Raw genomic sequence first — 20,207 nt, forward strand, 5'->3', positions numbered from 1 at the left:
AGGGCCTTAATTCATTTAAATGTGGATACTGTTGTTTACTTGCTGCTGTGAGTGTCAGGACCTCAGCAGCAGTTATGATTTATTAACTCACTATAATTAATAAAGTGCATGAGCTGAACAGCGCCCATTTCTGATAGCCTGGTATTCTGTACCCTATTACAATATTTCCCTAAATTACATTATGGAAATTATATTTATTTTAATTATTTTTTTATTCTGCATATGGTGACAGAAATAAGCCATAGACTTTCTGTAGTAACCTCAGCAAACATATTACAAATATTACTCTGCACTTCAATGCACACAATGCATTTCATTGTGTCATCTTCAATCTTACTTCACTCATCACAACACTAGATATACAGTATAAGATAAATGTCAGATTCAAAGGCCAACATGTCCACATCTCTTGCAACATAAATGTCACCACCCCCCAGCTACTGCAAATGACAGAGTAAATGCCTGCATTTTTAAACACTGTTTCTTTAATGCTCTGCAACAGCAGAAAGAACTTCATGTTCAATGTCCAAATCCGAGAGAGTCACTGAGTACATGTATTGCAGTCAAAAATATAAAACACACCTACATTTGAAAGTCTTCCTTAAAAACTTTTTTTTCAGAATACTTTTAAGACAGCACATTATTATTAAACCCATGTGGTGCAATGAGCCAACTTAGCCTACGAATTCTAAAACAATGAATGTTGTCCGACTCTAATATGCAGTTACAATGCAAAGGTTGGGAATTTCAATTTCAACAGGATCAATTCAATTATTAAATGCTCAATTATTAAATGACCCTAAAACTGTCCATTAAGACTTATAGTACTAAACAGTTTATCACAGCTGAGGTCCATTGTCCAAAGATTTCAAAAACACAGTTCTAACTCTTTAAGATATAAATAAGCCCTATAGTAACACATAGTTTCTTCAGAAGCACCATAAATCATTGCACCATGTCAAAGTGCTAAACTGAAATATAGAGTTTTTAGCGTATCCATTCCAGACACATGGAACGTTCCGGCCCGTAGGAGCTCTGTGTACATCAGCAGCGTATGTTCTTCAGCACTCCCAGATCTCTTTGCTTCTTGGCTTTAAAAGCCATGACAAAATTAAGGGGGGAAATGACACCGTGTCCCTGATCATTGGTCTGTCCCATGACAATGTAGTTCAGCCCTGAAGAACCAAAATAAACAGGAAAGTGTAAATGTGTTATATATTTTAGGAGTTAAAGAAATAAAGTCCCTTTTTAGTTATTCTAACAATAAAAAGTCCAAAGCAAATCGCTGTTGCCTTGTACCGCCATATTATTCTTCCTGCACATTTTAAACAAATTCTTCTATGGCACATTTCTAAGACTTTTTCCTCCAAATAAAGTTGCTTTCAGAGTTTCCACGCTGTGGCTAAATATTTCTACATTCAGAGATCACATACCATGCATGCGGTTGACGAACATTATTATTCTAGCCGTCCATGACTGGAGGAAACCATCAGAGACCCTCTCCTGAGCGAGCGTTAAGTTACCCACCGTCATGCTGAGAATGCCATATATCCTTTCTTACATTTCCCAAATGGAGCCAGACTTGGCTGGAGTTTCAAATTTGAAAAAAGTTGTCTACCGAAGTCAACCTAAACCAAGCGTAAACATGAGGTATAGTTCACCCAAAAATAGAAATTCTGTCATCATTTACTTCCAATAGAATACAATAGAAGCGAATGGTAACCACTGTTGTTTGGTTAACATTCGTCAAATTATCTTCTGTTGTGTTCTGCAGAAGAAATAAAGTCAAACAGGTTTGAAATGACAAGAGGGGTGAGTAAATGATGAAATAATTAAAATTTTTGGGTGAACTACTCCTTTCTCCCGCTTGACTTACCGGGTGCTGTAATGAGCTCTATCAAAACAATCAGGGTTTCTGTTGAAGAATCTAGATTAAGGTTAGTATAAAGACACTTGCCTCTTCTGACCAGAGGACAGTTTTTACAGAGGACCGTGACTTTGGTGCTCATGGTTTTTCCAGCCTGCTGGATGGCTAAACTTCCTTCCTTATAAAGGTGCATAATGGAGAAAGTGGCGAGGATGCTCTGGTCCCTCATGGCGGCTGAGATAAGGGTGGCGGTAATCACTGTGAAAAAACAAATGTATTCACTGAATAATAGTTTCTGCTTTAAACAAATGCATCAAATATGTGTGCATGGTAATGTATAAGGCATGTATAGTTTTTTTCTCAGCCTGCTGCTGTTTTTCCTGCGCTCAGCAGTTTTACTGCCACCGCAATTAAAAAAAAGAGCTGAGTCTCGGTATCAGCCCGAACACATTTTCTATCCACACGCGTTATTATTAAGACAGAGACTGTGGCTGAGAGGCTTAGTTAACTTTAAAAATGTGCATTATTACTGTTGGTTTATTTTAGTTTTAGCTTTATTGTTGGTTAAACTTCTACATCACATCATTTTGATGCTTTCATATAAATAACTGAAGTCCAGGAATGACAGTTGTAAAAGTTATTAAAATAGTTTTCAAACTTACTAAAAAAGTGGTCCCAAAGCTTTTTCATTCATTACATTTATTTATACCACGGGGCTGTTGAATGCTTCAATCTGATTGGTTGACAAACGTTCTATGGGTATGCATTAACTTTCAGTTAAATGCACACCTATGAAGGTGTTCCAGGTCTGCTGACCGCATTACAGTTCCATATCACTTCGCAAAGTTTAAACAGAAAGGTTATAGTGTAGCTTACAGGCCATCACCGCACACAGCCTGCTCTTGAACTGATGTTTATAATGTCAAACTTTACTGCTAATGGAAACGTGTGCAGTTTCGTTTCATTAAACAAAGCATCTCAAAAACAAGAAATATATATACTGAAATCGAATAAATAAAATAACTAAATAGAAAAACAAAATGCATTAATAAACACTGATAGTTTACTGGTTCATTTTCCTCTACAAGCTGCTTATAACTGATAACAAATATATTTTGATAGACCTACTCTTTCAAAAGTTTGCGTGTTTTTTTTTACTGCTGAAGATAGAAACAATACGAGGAATAAATAAATTATTATCACTAGCCTTTCTGTCACATTACCGCAAATACGCAGGTGTGTGCGCAATCTCTAGCTCTCTCACTCACACACACCACGTGGCTCAAGCTTCCGAGTTTGTTCGCTCTAACGGAAATGAGATGCTCAAGAAAGTAGTCCTACCATCAACAGCATTTTAAAGACGATAACATGACAAACATTGAAATTAAACATTTGAACGATGTCCCGTGGTGTGGTAACTTTGGTATAAGCGGAATAATTGACTCTGGTCCATTCAATTATTCGAAAGTTAATGCACACCCGAAGTGACAAATTTAACCTCCGCTTCACGTCGTGGCCTCATTACCACCTCGGGGTGGTGCATTAACTTTCGAATAAATGAACGGCCCGTCGTCAATTATTCCTTACATAATTATTATTGTAAACAGTAAAGATTCAAAAACTGATTTTATTTACGAACCTGAGACTTCACTGCTAGACTAAACAAGTCATTTGTTTCAGTGCTGTGGTAACTAGCCTAAATGTGCCGGTGATTCCCAGAACATAAATATCAAAGATGAGGAAATTCTTTGAATTCTTGCTGTTATTTTGCGTTAAAAAAAAACATTAAAATCTAAAAAACGTCTACTTACCGAAATTACTCATACAGTAATGACTTTCAATTGTTCCAGTCCTTTTGCATTTCTGCTTGCAAAGATCTTCAGAATAAGTAAGAGCTTTCAAGAAACAAGAGCACATTGCTTTGGATAAGGTGATGACCGATTCAAGAACATTCTTACAGTAATGCACTAAAATACAGCATAAAACCAACCACAAGTCACATACATTTATTTCTGTTAAAACAATTTAGTTATAGAATGGGACTACATTAGTCATCCCATGTGACCAGCCTAATGCGTTCCATATGAACCAAACATAATAAATCTGCACTACATTCCAATGTCATTACCTACATAAGGTCATTCCCATAATATACAGCAGTTTAACATTCTTCTTCTGAAATGAAGCCTTCTAGGTTTCTTTCGGACTCACCCATGGGTCGTGTGGTGGGTGGGGAGGTGCTGGCGGGAGTGAGGGGGGCACTGACTGTGCTAAGAGTCCTCTGTTTAAACTGGTAATGACCAATGAATCCATCTGCAGTCAGACTCAGATCGGAAATAAACATGACAAGGAGATGATCGCCATCAGAATAAACAGGGCTAAAGGGGAAAAGAGGAGTTCAAAATAATAAATAAATATACAACAAACAAACAATAAATAAATTAAATCTGTAATGGCCTAATCTTAAAGTAGGTGTGCAGTACATTAAGAAGAAACTGCCTTGACATTAAATCACACACTTGAGCTTCTGTGTTAAAATGTATGCGCAACAAGCACTGCAAGCAGGTGGTTAATGGTGTATTGGAGTACGATGATGAACTGAGGTTCTTACACGGGTGGGCTGTCTCCACAGAACTTGCCGATCTTCTGTGACTCATTCATTTCTCCCCCATTAAACACAGCCACTTGGTCATAGCGGCAGTAGCTGTCTCTCTCCACATCAAACTTCTCAAACTTCAGTTCAATGATCTGAGAGATTGAGTAATCGTGTTTGTTGTGTTATATTGTGTTGGGATTGTTTGAAACTCATGCAACTATACAAAACAAGACGATTCTAGTCTTTAATTCAGGTTTAGCTCCATATCCTCTTAAAATCAACATGAAATCAAAATTCACCAATTTACTTAAAACACATTGTTCATCTTACTGTGAACATTTGTACATGTTTTCATGAAGTTTGTCTTTATAATCTTACAATAAAGGGATACTCCACCCAAAAATGATTTACTTCAAGTTGTTCCAAACCTGTATACATTTATTTGTTCTGTCTATACAAGGGGAAATAAAAATGGTAGTGATAGGTGCCCCAGAACTGGGGCTTTCCAAAATTCTCATTTTGTGTACAATAGAACAAAAAAACGATACAGTCATTTTTCCTACTATGGTAGTCAATGATGTCCCCAAAATGTCAGTTGCTAACATTTTTCCAAATATCTTTCTTTGTGTTCATCAGAACAAAGAAATTGATAAAGGTTTATAAAAACTTGAGGGTTAGTAAATGATGACAGAGTTTTCATGTTTGGGTGGAGTATCCCTTTAAAATATGAAAATTGACTTAGATTCTGAAGCCATTTCCTTTTTCACTGATATCATTAAGTCTTCTTATGTAGGCCTACCTTCCCTTGCACCTAACATTTTACTGTGGTATGTAACACCCACTTTTCACAATCCATTTAATTCACAATTAATAAAATTAAGCATTTCCTTCAAATATTCTATTTAAATGCTACCGATGATACATAAACCATCTTACAATAAAAATGAAAGGAAATATAAAATTGACTTTTGAGTAAAGTCACCTGGTCTTGAGGGGCAACAATATGCCAGAGACACGTTACTCCTAGAGGGTAGTCCCTATCCGGCCAGTTAGGGGTCTTTATCGTCCCAACAGGTTTGTCCAAATGACCCCCACAATACCGATCACCTATCATGGACAAGCATTAGATTACAATACATTACGTTATGTAAGCAATACATTTTAAACTGAAATTCTGCGGTTCACTGATTCAAAATTCCTTAAACAGACTTAGGCCCGGTTTCACAGACAAGGTTTAAGGCTAGTTCCAGACTAAAATGTACGTGTGACCTGTCTTAACCGAATACAACTTGCCCAGAAATATCTTAAAATATAACAGTGCCATTGTTTTGTCTCAAGATGCACACTAGTAATGTATTCTTCTAAGGCATTTTCATAAAAGCGACATGAATATCTTAATTCGACTAAGACATAGTCCTGGTTTAAGATAAGCCGTGTCTGTAAAACCGGGCCATAATGTTTATAATTTTTCTATGGAGGTGTATAAAATTCAAATAAGAAGAAAGGAATCATGTGCCCTTATGAGCAAAACAGATCACTGTTGAACTGAACTTACTTTAAATAACACAGGGAAGGGCCACTTTCTATATTGGGACGGTAATGACTTGGTAGAGTCTTGTTACCTCTTTCATTTGGGCGAATCGCTGAGTATGCAGCTAGGAAACCACTCCCAGCCGTGTTGGCTTCCGACACCATGACCACTTGCATCTTGTTTCCATTGGTGACCAACCTGCCAGGTCTTGCAGTCCCACAGAAGCGGCCGAGACGCTGACCATTGATGTGGCCATCGTATATGTCAACATAATCATATCTACAAAGATGATCACTCTCAAGGTCCAGAACTTGAAACAAGAGGGAGACCACCCTCCCCTGAGGGACCTAAAGAGATGATTCAGAGAAGTAAAGAATGAAATACTTCTTAGTGTGAAATATACACAGAGCATGATGTGAATTATTAAAGAGATTGGAATTATAATGGTCTACAACCATGTTAGAGGTCACAGCAGGATATTACAGACATTTTTAATACATTGGTCGTACTTTCTAAGGTGCTTACTAACTAGTTTTTCAATTGAGCTTCGGAAATGAACGATTATTTGTCTTGTTGATGAGAGATGTGCTATTACTTTTCCAAATTAACAAATTAAGATTTTTGCCTTGACTTTCAAGGACTGGAACATCATTGATGAGTCAGTAAAGCAACCACCCAGCCTATGTTATTGTCTTCTTGACATATCTATTTCGTGTATTTTTATACATCTTCCAATAACTCTATTTTGGACTGACATGATGGGAAATATTGTTTATCGAAAAAATCACATAAAACATTCACAGAAAGAATATGCATTGAAGACTGATATCTCCCACACATCTGTGTCTTACTGTAATTCTCCACACACATTTGTTGTTGGGTGGGTATACGCCGGGATACCCCTGACTCCCGATCAGTCCCGTGTCTCCAGTAAAGTTCCCACCACACGTAAACACTGGTCTACAGCAGGGGAAATTCACGTAAACAGCACGTTTGGTGTTGAAAAAGACTTACATTACAGCGCTATTTTACGCGCCTACGTTATGTAATCAATTACACTAACATACAATTGGTGTAAAATGGGCATTATTTCGATGTAAAATAGATGTTACATTATATGCAAAAAATCAAACATCTATTCGACTACTTATTTAAAACACTATATGGTTTATTCTTTCATTTCTTTATTCTCCTCATACTTTGTAGCGATATATTCTGGTTCTAGATATTTGTTTTGTTATTTAGTAAGGTCAGATGAAGTTTCACATACCTTCGTCTTTGTGCAAAAATGCTAGTGAACAGGAAAGCGGGCGCAAAAATACAGATTATAATCCTCATGGTATGAGGCGCCTTTGCACAAATGAGACATTCAGAGAGAAAGAGAAGTGAAATCTCCAGCGTTATCGTACTGCTGACTGACTCCTGCTCATGAATGTGCTGTTTGTTCTGCTCGAGCGGGAGGGAAGAACTTTGATCTGGAAATAAAAACAAGTTTTAAAACGGGTGTTGTTCTCTTTTATTATGCAATCAAATGCGTTAAAATCTTAATTTTAAATTTAGATGCGCAGTTTTAGATTTTAACTGTAATTTTTAATTTGATTGCCTTTATTTGTGTCACTCAACCTGTTAAAGATATTTTTAAGTATGCATTATATTTTAACAAATTTAAACATTTATCAGCGAGTTTTTATTAAGTAGCCTACCCTCATTTACAGCATTTTACTCTTCACCGAGACGATCGAGTCCACCTGGTTAACGCTTGATGGAAGACCACTAGATGTCTACCTTGCACAAGATTTTATCAACATTTCTGGTCCTGATTTTCTAGTATTATTTCAACACAGTCGTGTTAATCCAATATAATTGTAATACCGTAAACATTTGTTTTTATTTGGTCATTTAGTTTTTATTGTTGGAATTACAAATATAATCACAATTTTCAATCGTTTATCAGTGTCATGGGCTGTTAACATATTGACATCTTTTTTATTTCTTAAGGCCATTGATCCTCTTTTTATAAAATGTATTGATTGTTGACAATTTTGCAACATGTTGTCATACTCATATATTACAATGATAGACAATTTGATTACAACTAAAATTCCCAAAGCAGTCACGGGGTTTGTTTTGCATTTCTATGATATACAAGAAAACTGGCAACACTGTATTTCTTAATAGTCTAGAGAAAAAAAAAACTGGAAACAAATGTGACCATTGTTTACATACAATGAGAATAAGGAATGTCGATAGATAATTCAGCTTTGCAAACTGTGAGACATTCTATGACAACTGTGTGAGTTCACACTGAATCTTTGACTTACAAATCTGAGACAGACAAACACATTTTGAAACACTGTGACACATCATTTTCACATTCAATTAATCAAAGCATTTTGTTCATATAAGCCATCCATTTATCAACATGATTTTACCATTTATCTATATTACAATTTTTCTATATCGTAAATATGGACACATTTGACATTTTTATTCCTATAGGTCATCCAGACATAAGCAGCAGCACGAATCCCTCTCCAATGTACAGCAACACAAGCAATGTGCAACATGTGGGTGAAATTCTTCCAATACTCTCTCAATTGACCATTGATTGATCGTTTTGAATTGGGTATTACATTCAGATTTGAGCAATTTCCTACTGACCAAATGCTTGCAGATTGCCCTCTAGCATACCTTGGCCCACCGCAAAATGAGGATAAGTGATTTTTACGATGCACTTACAAAGCCTTATTTATTATGCTTGTCCCGGAGCCCTGGCACTGCCTTTGAATAGGCCTCTGGCACTAAAAACAAGGGCTTCCATTTGGGCTGTAGCCATTCGGTGAATTAATATTAGGCTTAATGGAACGAGATGTGGCCATACTGCCAAGTGTGTGACATACAATTCATTAATGCAAACTGTTGGCCCAAGGGAAAGCGGTGACCTAGTAATATTTACTCAAACGTAAATTAGCATCTAATGACTCAACTACAGGTATTCTGTTCAAAGGGGAAACAATGGTGGACCTGACAGGAATCAGAGTGGGTATTAAGGACCTTTTCTGTGCTCAAGATCAAATTTCAAAATTTTTGTCTACATCTTTATCCAGATGTTGTTCTTTCCAAAGCCCGTTGGCAGCTCCAGAATGGTTGTCAGTCTGAGTTTATGAGAACTAACTAGAACTAGAACTTCTTGACTGAACCTAAACAACTGACACATAAACAATTACGGGCAAATTGAAGGACCATTCGCAGCCTTGTCCATGGCGCTTGAGTTTCAAAAAGGCACATGGAAGTCATGAAGACCATTACATGGTTTGTTTTTGTATGCAAGGGTCCAAATATCACGTGTCAGGTTACTTTTCTACTCGAGTCTGTGTTATGGTGAAGCCAGTTTTTATTTCCCTGGATAGTTCGTGAGATCCTGTCAGTTTGGCAGTCATATTGAACAGCCTTGGTAAATATTCTAGTGCCCAACCCCCCAGTAAGCTGGTTTTCATTCATACTGTTATCTGAGCCCACTCCTGAAAGAAGCAATGCCAGACGCTGCTAAAGTGTTTGATCTACAGCGTTAATTGATCGATATGGGAGACTAGAAAAGGCATAGTTAAAATAGGTTCAAGGATGAGAGGAGATACGGATTTGTATTATTTTAGTCCTAAAGCAGATGTCATTAATTTAGTGAAATATTTTGGAAGCAGCGTGGCCTCACACTGAATAAAAGGCAAATGGGATGAGTTTTTACCTGGCTCAGGAGGAGAACATGATGGATAGCTCAGAGTCGCAGCATAGTAGCAAATCTGATGTAAGTTATTGAGCTGCTCCTGTTCAGTATTGGGATTTAGTTTAATAAAATGAATGTGAAAAAATAAAAAACTGGCTTTTACCAGTTACTAGTGCTGGGGATTTAGTTATAATGAGATCTACCATAAAAAAATTGCATTTGTGTTATTGAAATAAAAAAGGCAGATGTGAACATCAAGTATGTAACAAAGAAATTAATTCATAGAAAAAGCACTGCAGGAGTCATAGGAACTAAAACCTTTTTTGTTATTAGTTTTCAGTAGAGAATGTCATCTCAATACTTCTATAGCAAAAACATAAAAAACTAATCAGTCTTATGGATATTTCTAGCTCAGAAAGATATTGGTTGGTTAATTTATAGTGTTGTTATTGTCCAATATACAGACAGAATGGGTTAGTAGACGGGAACAACAAAATCGAATATATCAAAAATTAAGCAATTGGCATTGCGCCATGTGAAATCCAATAGTCTCAATAGGCATGAAACCACTTTTAAATGTCAACAGAGATTCAGCTGCTTCCATTTTAGTAATTGCTTCAAAGCACTTTTTCTGTGATTTATTCTGCACTGTCTGTAAACTTCAGATGTGTCGCCATATATTGGACTTTGTACATATCTTGATTCACCAAAAAACTCCAGCAAATTTTATTTAAATGAAAACACTACTATGAGAAACTAAAGCAAATCGCGCAACATCAAGTCGAACCATAATCCTAGATGAATTTGGCAAAACTTTATTCCAGTTCCCGCGCAGATTAGATTAGTAAATACAATGTACCAAAAAAATGTGTTAAAATAAAATCCAAATGTAATTTCCACTCCACCAGGGCCTACTTAATCAACGCTATGGACAAGTGCAGACAGGGGGAACACTTTCCAAATGGAAAAATGAATTCTGAGTCAGCCCACTGGAGATTAAAAACAGGCAGCAAATGAATAATGGAGGAAGACCGTGTAGCAAAAACAGCACGAAAAATCTGGTGAATCATCAATATTCCTTATTGAGATTGTCTCCCTATGAGAAAGTACAGCTGCAAAGAAACTCCTAATGGAAATGTTTTTGGTTCATTTTGGTTTTCTAGTTAAGGGACCATTTTCTGAGGTAGATAATTGTATCATGAAAGAAAGAAATTTCAATTCATATAATCTACCCTGGACTCATTTGTATGAAGTGTCTCAAAGTAAAAGTGCTGATATAGGGTATCCACCAAATCTCATTTCACTGCAGAGAACCAAAACTAATCCGAGATCACCACCCTCGCCCTGAAACCTGACAAATGTGTACGGGCCTGCAGTCTTTATTCTTGAGCTCTAACCAAAGATGACAGAATGCTGTGATATTTCAAAACAACAGAGAGGTGTGTGGATTGTTCGAATGAGCCATTCAATTAATGTAACAGCTAGCCTATTAACATTTTAACATTATAAATGTTAACATTTCTAAAATATGATAAAATACTACTAGTGATAACCAAGCGCGGATTAACGAACAGGCTTGCCTAGGCTGCAGCCTAGGGGCCCCACCTGTTTAGGGGCCTCTGATTGGATTCTTTATTTTGAATTTACTTCAGCGCGACTAAAAAAAAGACCCTAATTGGCCCATATAGAAATATAACAAAAAATAAGACGGTGATTGGATAGATATTACATTTGGGTCTGTCCAATCAGCTGCTGGTGAAATCATGCAATCATTTTCATTTACGTCACTGCTATTGCAAGACGGCATAGCGGCAAAATGTGTGAAAGAAAGTACAATAGTGGAGCACAAAAATGAAAAATACAAAGGTTGAAAGAACAACGTGACCAAGATAGCAGAAGGAGGACTGGCAGCTCGCATTGGCTAACATCGGTGCTGCGGTTGAAACAACTGCAGCGGGATACTTAGCAGTTGCAGCAGTTAGCTCATCATGTCATCGGGAATATTTCAGTGAGTTATTCCACAATGACACGCATATTATACAGGTTGGTTTTTTTTAATTATTGCTTTGTTTTATACACAGTTTATGTAATGCACAGTGGCTTGTGTCTCGGTAAAGATCCACCGAGGCGTTTTTAGGGGCCGTTTATATTTCACGTATACTTTTCCTGGCTCAAAATGAGGCTGAGGTGGTGCCATCCTTTAAGTGTACCGTACCTTTAAGTGGCTTAACCAAAGTGACTTTGAGTTTGACATATTAAAAGTTCTAATAAAATTAGATAAAAATGACAATTATTAAGTTATATAAAACATTACTTTTATTCAACCAAACAGAAATGTTTTTTTTATTATTTCAACTAACTTTTCAGCCCACAATAGCCAAATGAATTAACCAGTCTTTCTAAATGAACAAAGCTCATTCACAGCTTGCATTCTCTGTGGTTCACTTTAAATGATTCAATGATCTCTTATATTCACTAGTGACTGAAAAATTCAATAGTTTAAATGAATCTGTTCAAATGAGTCATTCGTGTGCGAGTCGTTCTGAACGCAATGTGCGTTCATACTGGTGAACTCGCTGTGTACAGTACACGCTGATTCAACGATCTGACTGCACAGCTAAAGACATTACAATGATGTACGTCATGTTAATTTAATACATTTCAAGAAATTAAACGTACTTGGATGCAAAACAAACAGCCGTGAAACACAGCTAGCTCTTGTTCTGCAACTCTTTTTAGCGCCTCAGTGTGCTGATAACGAAACAGCGCCTCCACTGTGGCTTAATGTCGCAACTGCAGTTACAAATGACAGTCTGTTAAATGCACGCAGCATTTCTTGTGAAGACTCACAACATAATTTTGGCGAGAGCCTGAGGCGGCACGACATTTGACTGAGGCGGCCGCCTCCAATTTCTCTATGCAGGAAAAACCCTGATACTTGTATAAAACTTGAGCTTGTGCTCTCGTGGTGTTTGCCGTTGCAAAGTAGCTTGGAATGTACTAGAGGAAACACTTGAGTTTGCGTGACAGCTTTTACATTAGTGGCATTTCATGCAAACCGTGCTCCGTTCCGAACTAAACTTCAAGCGTGAAAGACACCTAAGAGGGGCCTCACCCAAAGAGGGGCCTAGGGGCCCCTGACCACCTTAATCCACCCCTGGTGATAACACACTCTACGCAATCATAACATGCAATTGTTTGAAAATGTCAGGTCTGCTTGTGCTATTATTATGTAGACTTTTATTTTGTAGTCCTATTTGATTTTGATTCCTGTTTTCACATTCCTGAATGTTCTTACCTGCTTCTTGTTCATAGGCATAATGGTCTTGTAAGCTTCATTCAAGCTTTTTTAAGGCCTTGTGGTTCACCATACATTGTGAGAAGCTGTTTATGTTGTTTGTGTCCTGTTTACATTACTTTGATCTGAACTCTTACTATCTCAGTTGATTACAAAGGACTTCTTTCTACTTCACTCTTAAAAAAGGTGCTTCAAAAGGTACTTCAATGCCATAGAAGAACCTTTTGGTTCCATTAAGAACCTTTAACATCTGAAGAACCTTTTTGTTCACAAGTAAGAAAGAAATGGTTCTTTGTGGAAACAAAAAAAGGTTCTTCTATGGCATTGCTGTGAAGAACCTTTTAAGCACCTTTATTGATTGAGTGTTGATATAGTCTTTAAAAATCACATTGGTTGTATCTGATGTGGTCAGGGTGATTTTTTTGTCATATTAAATAATCATTTTTTAACAAATAAAACCAGTTAATTTAGATGTCGTCAGAGCTGTAGTGCAGTGGTCGGTGAACATGTGCCAGATATGAGCTGTTGACTCATGAAGACCTTCAAGTCTGGCCTGGGTCTTGTCCAGATCCCACACCCCTCTCTCAGCTCCTATTTTTGTGTTTGCATCCACTGTCCTATACCATTCAAGGCAAAAAGCCTAAAAATAAACAAGTATTTACCACATGAAGCACAATTTAGGTTACCATAAACAATTACACTGCACAACTAATACTTTCTTTTAATTCTTTACTTATGTTTTGCAAATGTTTTTTGTCATCAAAATAATTCCAAACGCCAAGCCACACGTAAAAAAAAGTCTATGGAGTTCAGTCAGAGTAATAATATGAATTATATCGTTAATTATCTTGTCCATGATAGCATTTCTTATACCCAGCGAGCAAGATGGAGCTGTTTCTGATTGGTGTTGTTAAAAACTTCTTTAGGATTTAGGTCAGAAGAATCTGAAATGCAAAGATACGATAATAAAAAACCAAAGTAATTAAACCTCTATGAAACTTTCTCTCCAGCTGTTCTGATTTGCGCGTCAACATTTGCTTCTTGTCATTGGCCACCTTTCAAATCATAATTGAAGTCAGAGGGGCCTTGGTGATCTCCACAAAGAAAGAAAAACAAAGTCTGTGCTGAGGTGTTTTGAATAGAGAGAGGAAGTGGGTCTATATGCTAATGACCAAATGCTCTATCTCGAATTACTGAATAAACACCCATTGTCTGGTCACAGTTTGCCTAGTCAAGGGCCGACCCATGGCAAAGACAAGAGAGTAGTGGCCCCCGTGTCTGCCTTTACCATTTGCCCTCCTGGTTTCGGGGAAAAAGCTCAATATTCCTGTGATTCGCAGGCTCAGCGGTGACAAAGTGAAAGCTGTTTTCATCGCCACGCCAGTCTATTGCACCCATGCGGCCCGACTGGCTGTATATTTCAGCAGTGTCTTGAAAGCGAGCCACACAGGGAGAATGCTTTATCCACCTCTGTCAGCTTACTGTATTGACTCAGCGCCTGGCCCTCCGGCACCCTCCCTCTGTTCTCTCTCATCCTTTACTGGTATTCTCTCCTTCCTGTCTTCTGTTCCCCAGCCAATCTCTGCTAGTGGCTAACAGTCCAAAAAACAAGCACCTATTACCATCTGCTGCTTAAAACAGATGTTTGGGTGGTTGATGCTTCCGAGGTTAAAATGTTTGTGGCATGGCATGTGGCAATGTATTTGTGACATCAAAAAGACTATATGAGAATATCAGACTTCATATTTAGGAGATGTAAATATTTCTAGGCTGAGGTAATATTTGCGTAATCAAAGACGGTCTTACCCAAAGATAGATGCTGTTTCTCTCAAGTGCCAAAATTCTGCTTGCTGGAAATCTTTGGATGAGCTCCCACGATTTCCCAAGTATCATGATGCAACGTTAACGTAGCCGATTACTGAGGTTTACATTACTCTTTGCTTGTGATGACTAAAGCATAAAAACACCATTTAGAAGGTCATTTACATGTATCCTTTTTGTCAAGATCCATTATTTAATCAGCAGAAAGCAGGATGGTGATTTTATTATTGGTGTTGGGTGATTGTTACACGAATATCCGACAGGCATCTTGCCAAGTGAGTCCCGTTAAAGACAGCAACTTTTGCAGTAAACAGACAGTAAGTGGCGCTGCGCTTCAAAAAATACCCATACATCAGAAATGCCTCGCGGTTCAGATTTAGAGCGTTCTGGTGCAGATGTCCTCAGACGCGATAGAAGAGTTATTGTGTTGTTTTAATACTTCTCTGAAAGCACAATTAAACGTGTAAATCAAAGAACACGGGGGAGTAGTTAATCTGTAAATGATGACCGATCTCCCGCAGGGGTGTGCCGTAGGACTAGTAGGACCCCCTCCCTCCCTCCAATTCTGTGCAATTGACACTCCTCCGTATAGTCGCAGAGAATCAACAGCTTCTTTCACACTGAGGACGAGAATGATGCCACACATGTAGAAGAGAGAGCAGATCACTCGTGCAGCATGAGAGACTCCTCTCGTGAAAGAGATGTTCTGAATGAAAGACAATCACACCAACAGGAACTGTGCGTATTTTTTTCACAGGCTGAATTCGTGCGTGAATTCGCCACTCTCTTCAATGTGCGCTGAGATTTAATGAGACTTTGCGTCCCGACGGCAAATAGGCAAAGCGCTATTCATGTTGCAAGCCCAAGCTTTATGACAATGGATTATTCGCTGTTACTATACAGCCTTTGGGTTCCCGTGATTCTCGCCGTTGAAGGTAAGTGAAAACGCTCTTTGTTACGGGGCTACTCTTGTTTCCGAGCTACCTTGGTCATCGGTTGGCTGTTTTTTTATGAAATCTGTTGGAAATGTCATCATGAAAACACCGTTTAATCGTGGCAGTTGTGACGATCGTGTGGCTTGATGTCTTGAAACTTCGCGTTTGGCGAAAACTTAAATTTCTTCATGCTTCGGTATTTTGACGTTAATTCTTCCGCCAGCGATGCAGTTCAGCGTGCCATCGTAAAACGGCGGAAAGCTACAAATGTTGCATAAATATAAACATTGTAACACATTAAAGCGTTTATGTTCTATATAAAATGTATTTAGAAGAAAAAACGATAGAAGCAGTTACGTCCGTTTAGATGTAGTCTGGACGGATGACTGCGCAGTTGCATTGTTCATAGAAATACCAGAGCTTCATGTGTCGTGTTTTTTTGGCAGTTTTTTTATCGTTACAGTCATTTTTTACATTCTAAACGCGATTCCAAAAGTCTGCTTTTGTGAAATGTATCATTTCTGTGGTTCGCGCAGTCTATTGATAAGATGTTTGTGTTATGGCATTTATATGTATTGATACAGATGATTTCGCCGCAAGCCCTATGTGCCTTTTGTTATAAAAACAAACCGTGACAATACAGTCTACATCACATTTATGAGCAGTTATTGTGTTAAATATAAACATGTCCTTCACACAACCAAACCTCTCTATATTTTTCTTGAATATAAAAGTGAAGCCTTTGCTGATGTTATATGGGAAGGCTTTACTTTGATCGTTGCTTTATTTAAAATCCCATGTAGCTGTTAGATTTTCAGGGCTCAGTGCTGCTAAACACATGGTTTAAGACTGCTGTAACCCCCCTGTTGCTTTGGTGTGACACATTTCCCCCAAAGCCCTTTACATCACCAGAAGTGATGAGAGCAGCATCACTTCAGTGTAATTGCCACACATGTTAATTGGCTTGTGTGATTACAGCTGTTCGAAGGACTAGACTAGGTGAGGGAACTGAGGAACATCTAGTAACAACACGTCTTGAAATGTATTACAAATGTATGTTTTGAAAGCAGCGGTGAGGGGAAACGTGCCAGAAATCAAGTCTAGGTGTGGTTTCGAAAAAAGCTATCGATACCCTTGAGGTTCAATGACTTTAGGATTCAAGGGATGTTGTGAATAGGTTAGTGTCCCGTCATTTTTAATTACATTTCCGTTTCTGAAGGGGTTTAGAAGTCTGTCTTTTGCATATTTGGCAAAAAATGCATACGGGCAATTAGTCTCCCCTTTTCCTTTGTAATTTAACGCTTGACGAATATTCATTTCATATTCAAAACAAATTGCTGCTTGGCAAAAACAAGGCTTTTCCTTGTTATGAATTAACAGTCTCAAGGCAGGCTTTAGTTAGGCATTTTGAGTGAGGATACATGCAGAACCAGCATTAATATGCACCTATGTCGTATCCCAATAATCCTTAAAACTACAGTAGAGGCAGATACTCTGGCCGTGACTGCCTCGATTCTTCATCAGTTTCTGTGTCAGAGCCAAATCAATATAGTGTGTGTGTGAGAGAGTAGATGTGTGACTCATAGACCAAGTTTCCAAGCAGATTTCTTAACAGACTATTAGTTACACTTCCATTGGAGGTCAAGTGGACCGAGCACCTCATGACAAGAGGAAGTGTAAAGCTGCATTGAGGGTCCCCTGTGTCAGTTCAATCCATCTGTCAAGCAGCCCAGGCACTGTGGTGTCTAAATATAAACAAATAAAAATGTTTTCCAGGCCTGTTAGTGGTTATCATTAGTAATGATAGACAGATATATCGCCGTGACCAATATAATGGATAGATATTTGGATTTTTTTTAAATGATTACTTTTTCTGTTCTGCCGCCGTGCATCACATTAGCTTTTTGTTCTTAAAAAGGCCACTCAGATGTAAACTCAGAATTTTGAGTCGTTGTGAGGTGGATGTGATACAAATATTGTATTTAATTTGTAAGTATTAATAAAATGTTTCAATTCCTATTTATTCATATCAAGCCATGTTTAACTGCCCACGACTAATGTAATATCATGTGCCGACCTTTTCAAGTCTTCAAGTCTGTTTTAATGCTAAGCTACATGCTACGAACTAGGCATGTAATACACAATAATTGTTTATTTAGTTTCACCAATTTTCTGTATATGTCACTTTTACTCATTTAATTGCATTTGTGCAAACCCATATCGGTCGAACACGAATCATTACAGAGGTCTTAAGCTTGTTATGTTTGTATGTATTCAAATAATAATAATGTACAGTAAACATTTAAGCATGGTCCTTAATTTCCCTCACACAAATTCCCTGAAACTGCTTTTATACTGTCTCTACAAACACAGTTATTTTTTAACCCAAGAAATTGAGCTTGTGTCATGGCCCGTTTTTTTGGTTTTGATCATTTTAATGTTGGGCATCCTTTGTACAACCCAGATGCTGGGTTAGTTTAACCCAACTTGTGTTCTGTCTAATTTCCCCTGCGCTTATTTTCCAATAGAGTTATTTTTAGGCCAGCTATTTTTGAAGTGCGGATAGTTCTTTATAATTTACATTTTGGAAGCTTGGCGAAGTTACAAAAGATTTCAAAGGATAATGAGTTTTGTACATCTGCTGACTGTACAACGCAAAGAACATCCTGTATACTCATTTCTGTCAGATAGACTGCAATGAGCTGCTTTGTGTAAAATAAAAAAATGGTGATGCTGTGTTCCACAACGAAGCCAAGTGCACAGATGCAAAAAGCCTTAAGGAAAGACGGAATGCGGTCATAAGGAATTGATCAAAGAATATCGCTCCGGTTTTATGAATATTTCACAGAGCGAGATGCCCTTACAGCTATTTCGTCACACAATTAACTCTTTGTGTGATTTACAGCACTATAAAAGCGAGGTGTACTATGTCCATAAACACTAACTCAGTGTTTGCCAGTCTGAGCAGCATACGCGTATTTGTCGGGGCCTTAATCAGCTAAGTTGATGTTCTGCTCTAAATATTCCATGGATTTGCTTCCAGATGTGTGTGTGTCACATTAATTTGAAGCGAGCACTCGGCTTCATCGAGCACCGACGTAAAAAGTGAATAAAACATTGGCGTGCTCGCTTAATTTGCCGAAGCTTGCCCGTGAAGTTTTGCTCCACTGATTGGAATGTGTTTAGAGAACAGCGAGTGCCTTGGATGCAGAATGTCACCGCATCTAGAGCGTCCCTGCGGTACCCAGCAGGATCTGTTCTGGGATCAGCCACAGGCCAGAGCTGGAGTGGCTAGATAAATGCGGATTGCATTATTAGTGTGCGGAGCGAAAACAGTGATTAGGCCTTCCACAGACTATGCGGGGAATTCAGATGAGTGAAGTGCTTTGATATGCAGCAGTTGAAATTACAGATATTAGTGTGCTAATGCCGGCCTACGTTTGGATTGCAGGCTGCTGTTGTCTAGAGGCTCATTGGTTGTCTATTTTGCAGAGACTCTTATGGACAGCAGGTGGGCTACTACAGAGCTGGCGTGGACCACCTATCCGGAAAGCGGGGTGAGTGTGTTAGCTTTTTCCTTTTTGTAATTGTTCATAAGGTGGGTGATCTGCTCAGACTCCCCTACAAATGAGACAATGGGCAAGAAAAATCACCCTCTACCTCTCTATGTGCAAGCACGTACTGTATGTAAATATCCCAGGAGCTCACAGTGGCGGTTTACACACGTGACTGGTAAGGAAATTAACCATGGCAAATCTGACCTTAAGCTCGACACCCCCCACCCCCCAAATCCACTCGCTTCCGTAGTACGATTTGTCTTTGGAATGTGCATGCGAAGTCAGTCAATGGAAATGATGAGTTGCCATGGCAACAATCTTAAGCAGCTCAGCCCTTTTCCTGCAGGCTGTTGCTCGATGTCTGGCATCTCAAAAGCCATGCATCATCATAAGTAATGTGTTCCTTCGCACCTGGAGATAAACACATGCTACCCCTCGCTGTGATGCCTCTTAATTGTGTTGTGAGAAGTTCACAAAACCCAAATGTCACCTTTGAGAAAGCTTTTTATTTATACCTAAACCCCTGACATGTATTTAATTGAGCATTATCCTCCTCTACCTGTTAGTGATGCTTCGGGGCATAATTTGAAGGTGTCGTCTTCATTTCAATCAATATATATGGATTTTTGTAGACATTTCTATGGTTTAGGATTTTGTGTTAGACTTAATAGAAACTATATGCACGGGGAATATTTTCATAACGGGTAAGCAATAGGGAGAATTACAAGGTATGGCATATATGGAGCCGCTATTGCTAATGCACTCCTTACGTACAATAAAGCTTAGTTTATTAAAAGCAAGTATGAGATCTTTGTATGAGATTGTCCCCGGCTATGGTTTATGTCTGCAAACACTGGGGGCTGTTATAATTCAACTTAATA

The 20,207-nt window shown here is 38.2% G+C and overlaps 2 protein-coding genes across 2 annotated transcripts in view; one reads left to right on the forward strand and one right to left on the reverse strand.

Annotated features, from left to right (window-relative positions):
• Positions 1–539: 539 nt before the first annotated feature.
• Positions 540–20,207, reverse strand: part of pcolce2a (procollagen C-endopeptidase enhancer 2a) — a 60,751-nt gene continuing 41,083 nt past the window's right edge. Inside the window, exons 2-10 of the mRNA XM_057333512.1 lie at positions 7,265–7,469; positions 6,846–6,954; positions 6,086–6,341; positions 5,446–5,570; positions 4,479–4,615; positions 4,079–4,245; positions 3,679–3,762; positions 1,958–2,125; positions 540–1,175 (exon numbers count right to left, since the gene is read on the reverse strand). Of these exons, the coding sequence (XP_057189495.1) occupies positions 1,045–1,175; positions 1,958–2,125; positions 3,679–3,762; positions 4,079–4,245; positions 4,479–4,615; positions 5,446–5,570; positions 6,086–6,341; positions 6,846–6,954; positions 7,265–7,332 (1,245 nt within the window). The 5' untranslated portion in view covers positions 7,333–7,469 and the 3' untranslated portion in view covers positions 540–1,044. The remainder of the gene's footprint in view (positions 1,176–1,957; positions 2,126–3,678; positions 3,763–4,078; positions 4,246–4,478; positions 4,616–5,445; positions 5,571–6,085; positions 6,342–6,845; positions 6,955–7,264; positions 7,470–20,207) is intronic.
• Positions 15,344–20,207, forward strand: part of ephb3a (eph receptor B3a) — a 32,124-nt gene continuing 27,260 nt past the window's right edge. The window contains exons 1-2 of the mRNA XM_057333511.1: positions 15,344–15,769; positions 19,262–19,326. Coding sequence (XP_057189494.1) covers positions 15,643–15,769; positions 19,262–19,326 — 192 coding nt within the window. The 5' untranslated portion in view covers positions 15,344–15,642. The remainder of the gene's footprint in view (positions 15,770–19,261; positions 19,327–20,207) is intronic.

Source organism: Triplophysa rosa, linkage group LG5, assembly GCF_024868665.1.
Source record: "Triplophysa rosa linkage group LG5, Trosa_1v2, whole genome shotgun sequence".
Taxonomy (NCBI): Eukaryota; Metazoa; Chordata; class Actinopteri; order Cypriniformes; family Nemacheilidae; genus Triplophysa; species Triplophysa rosa.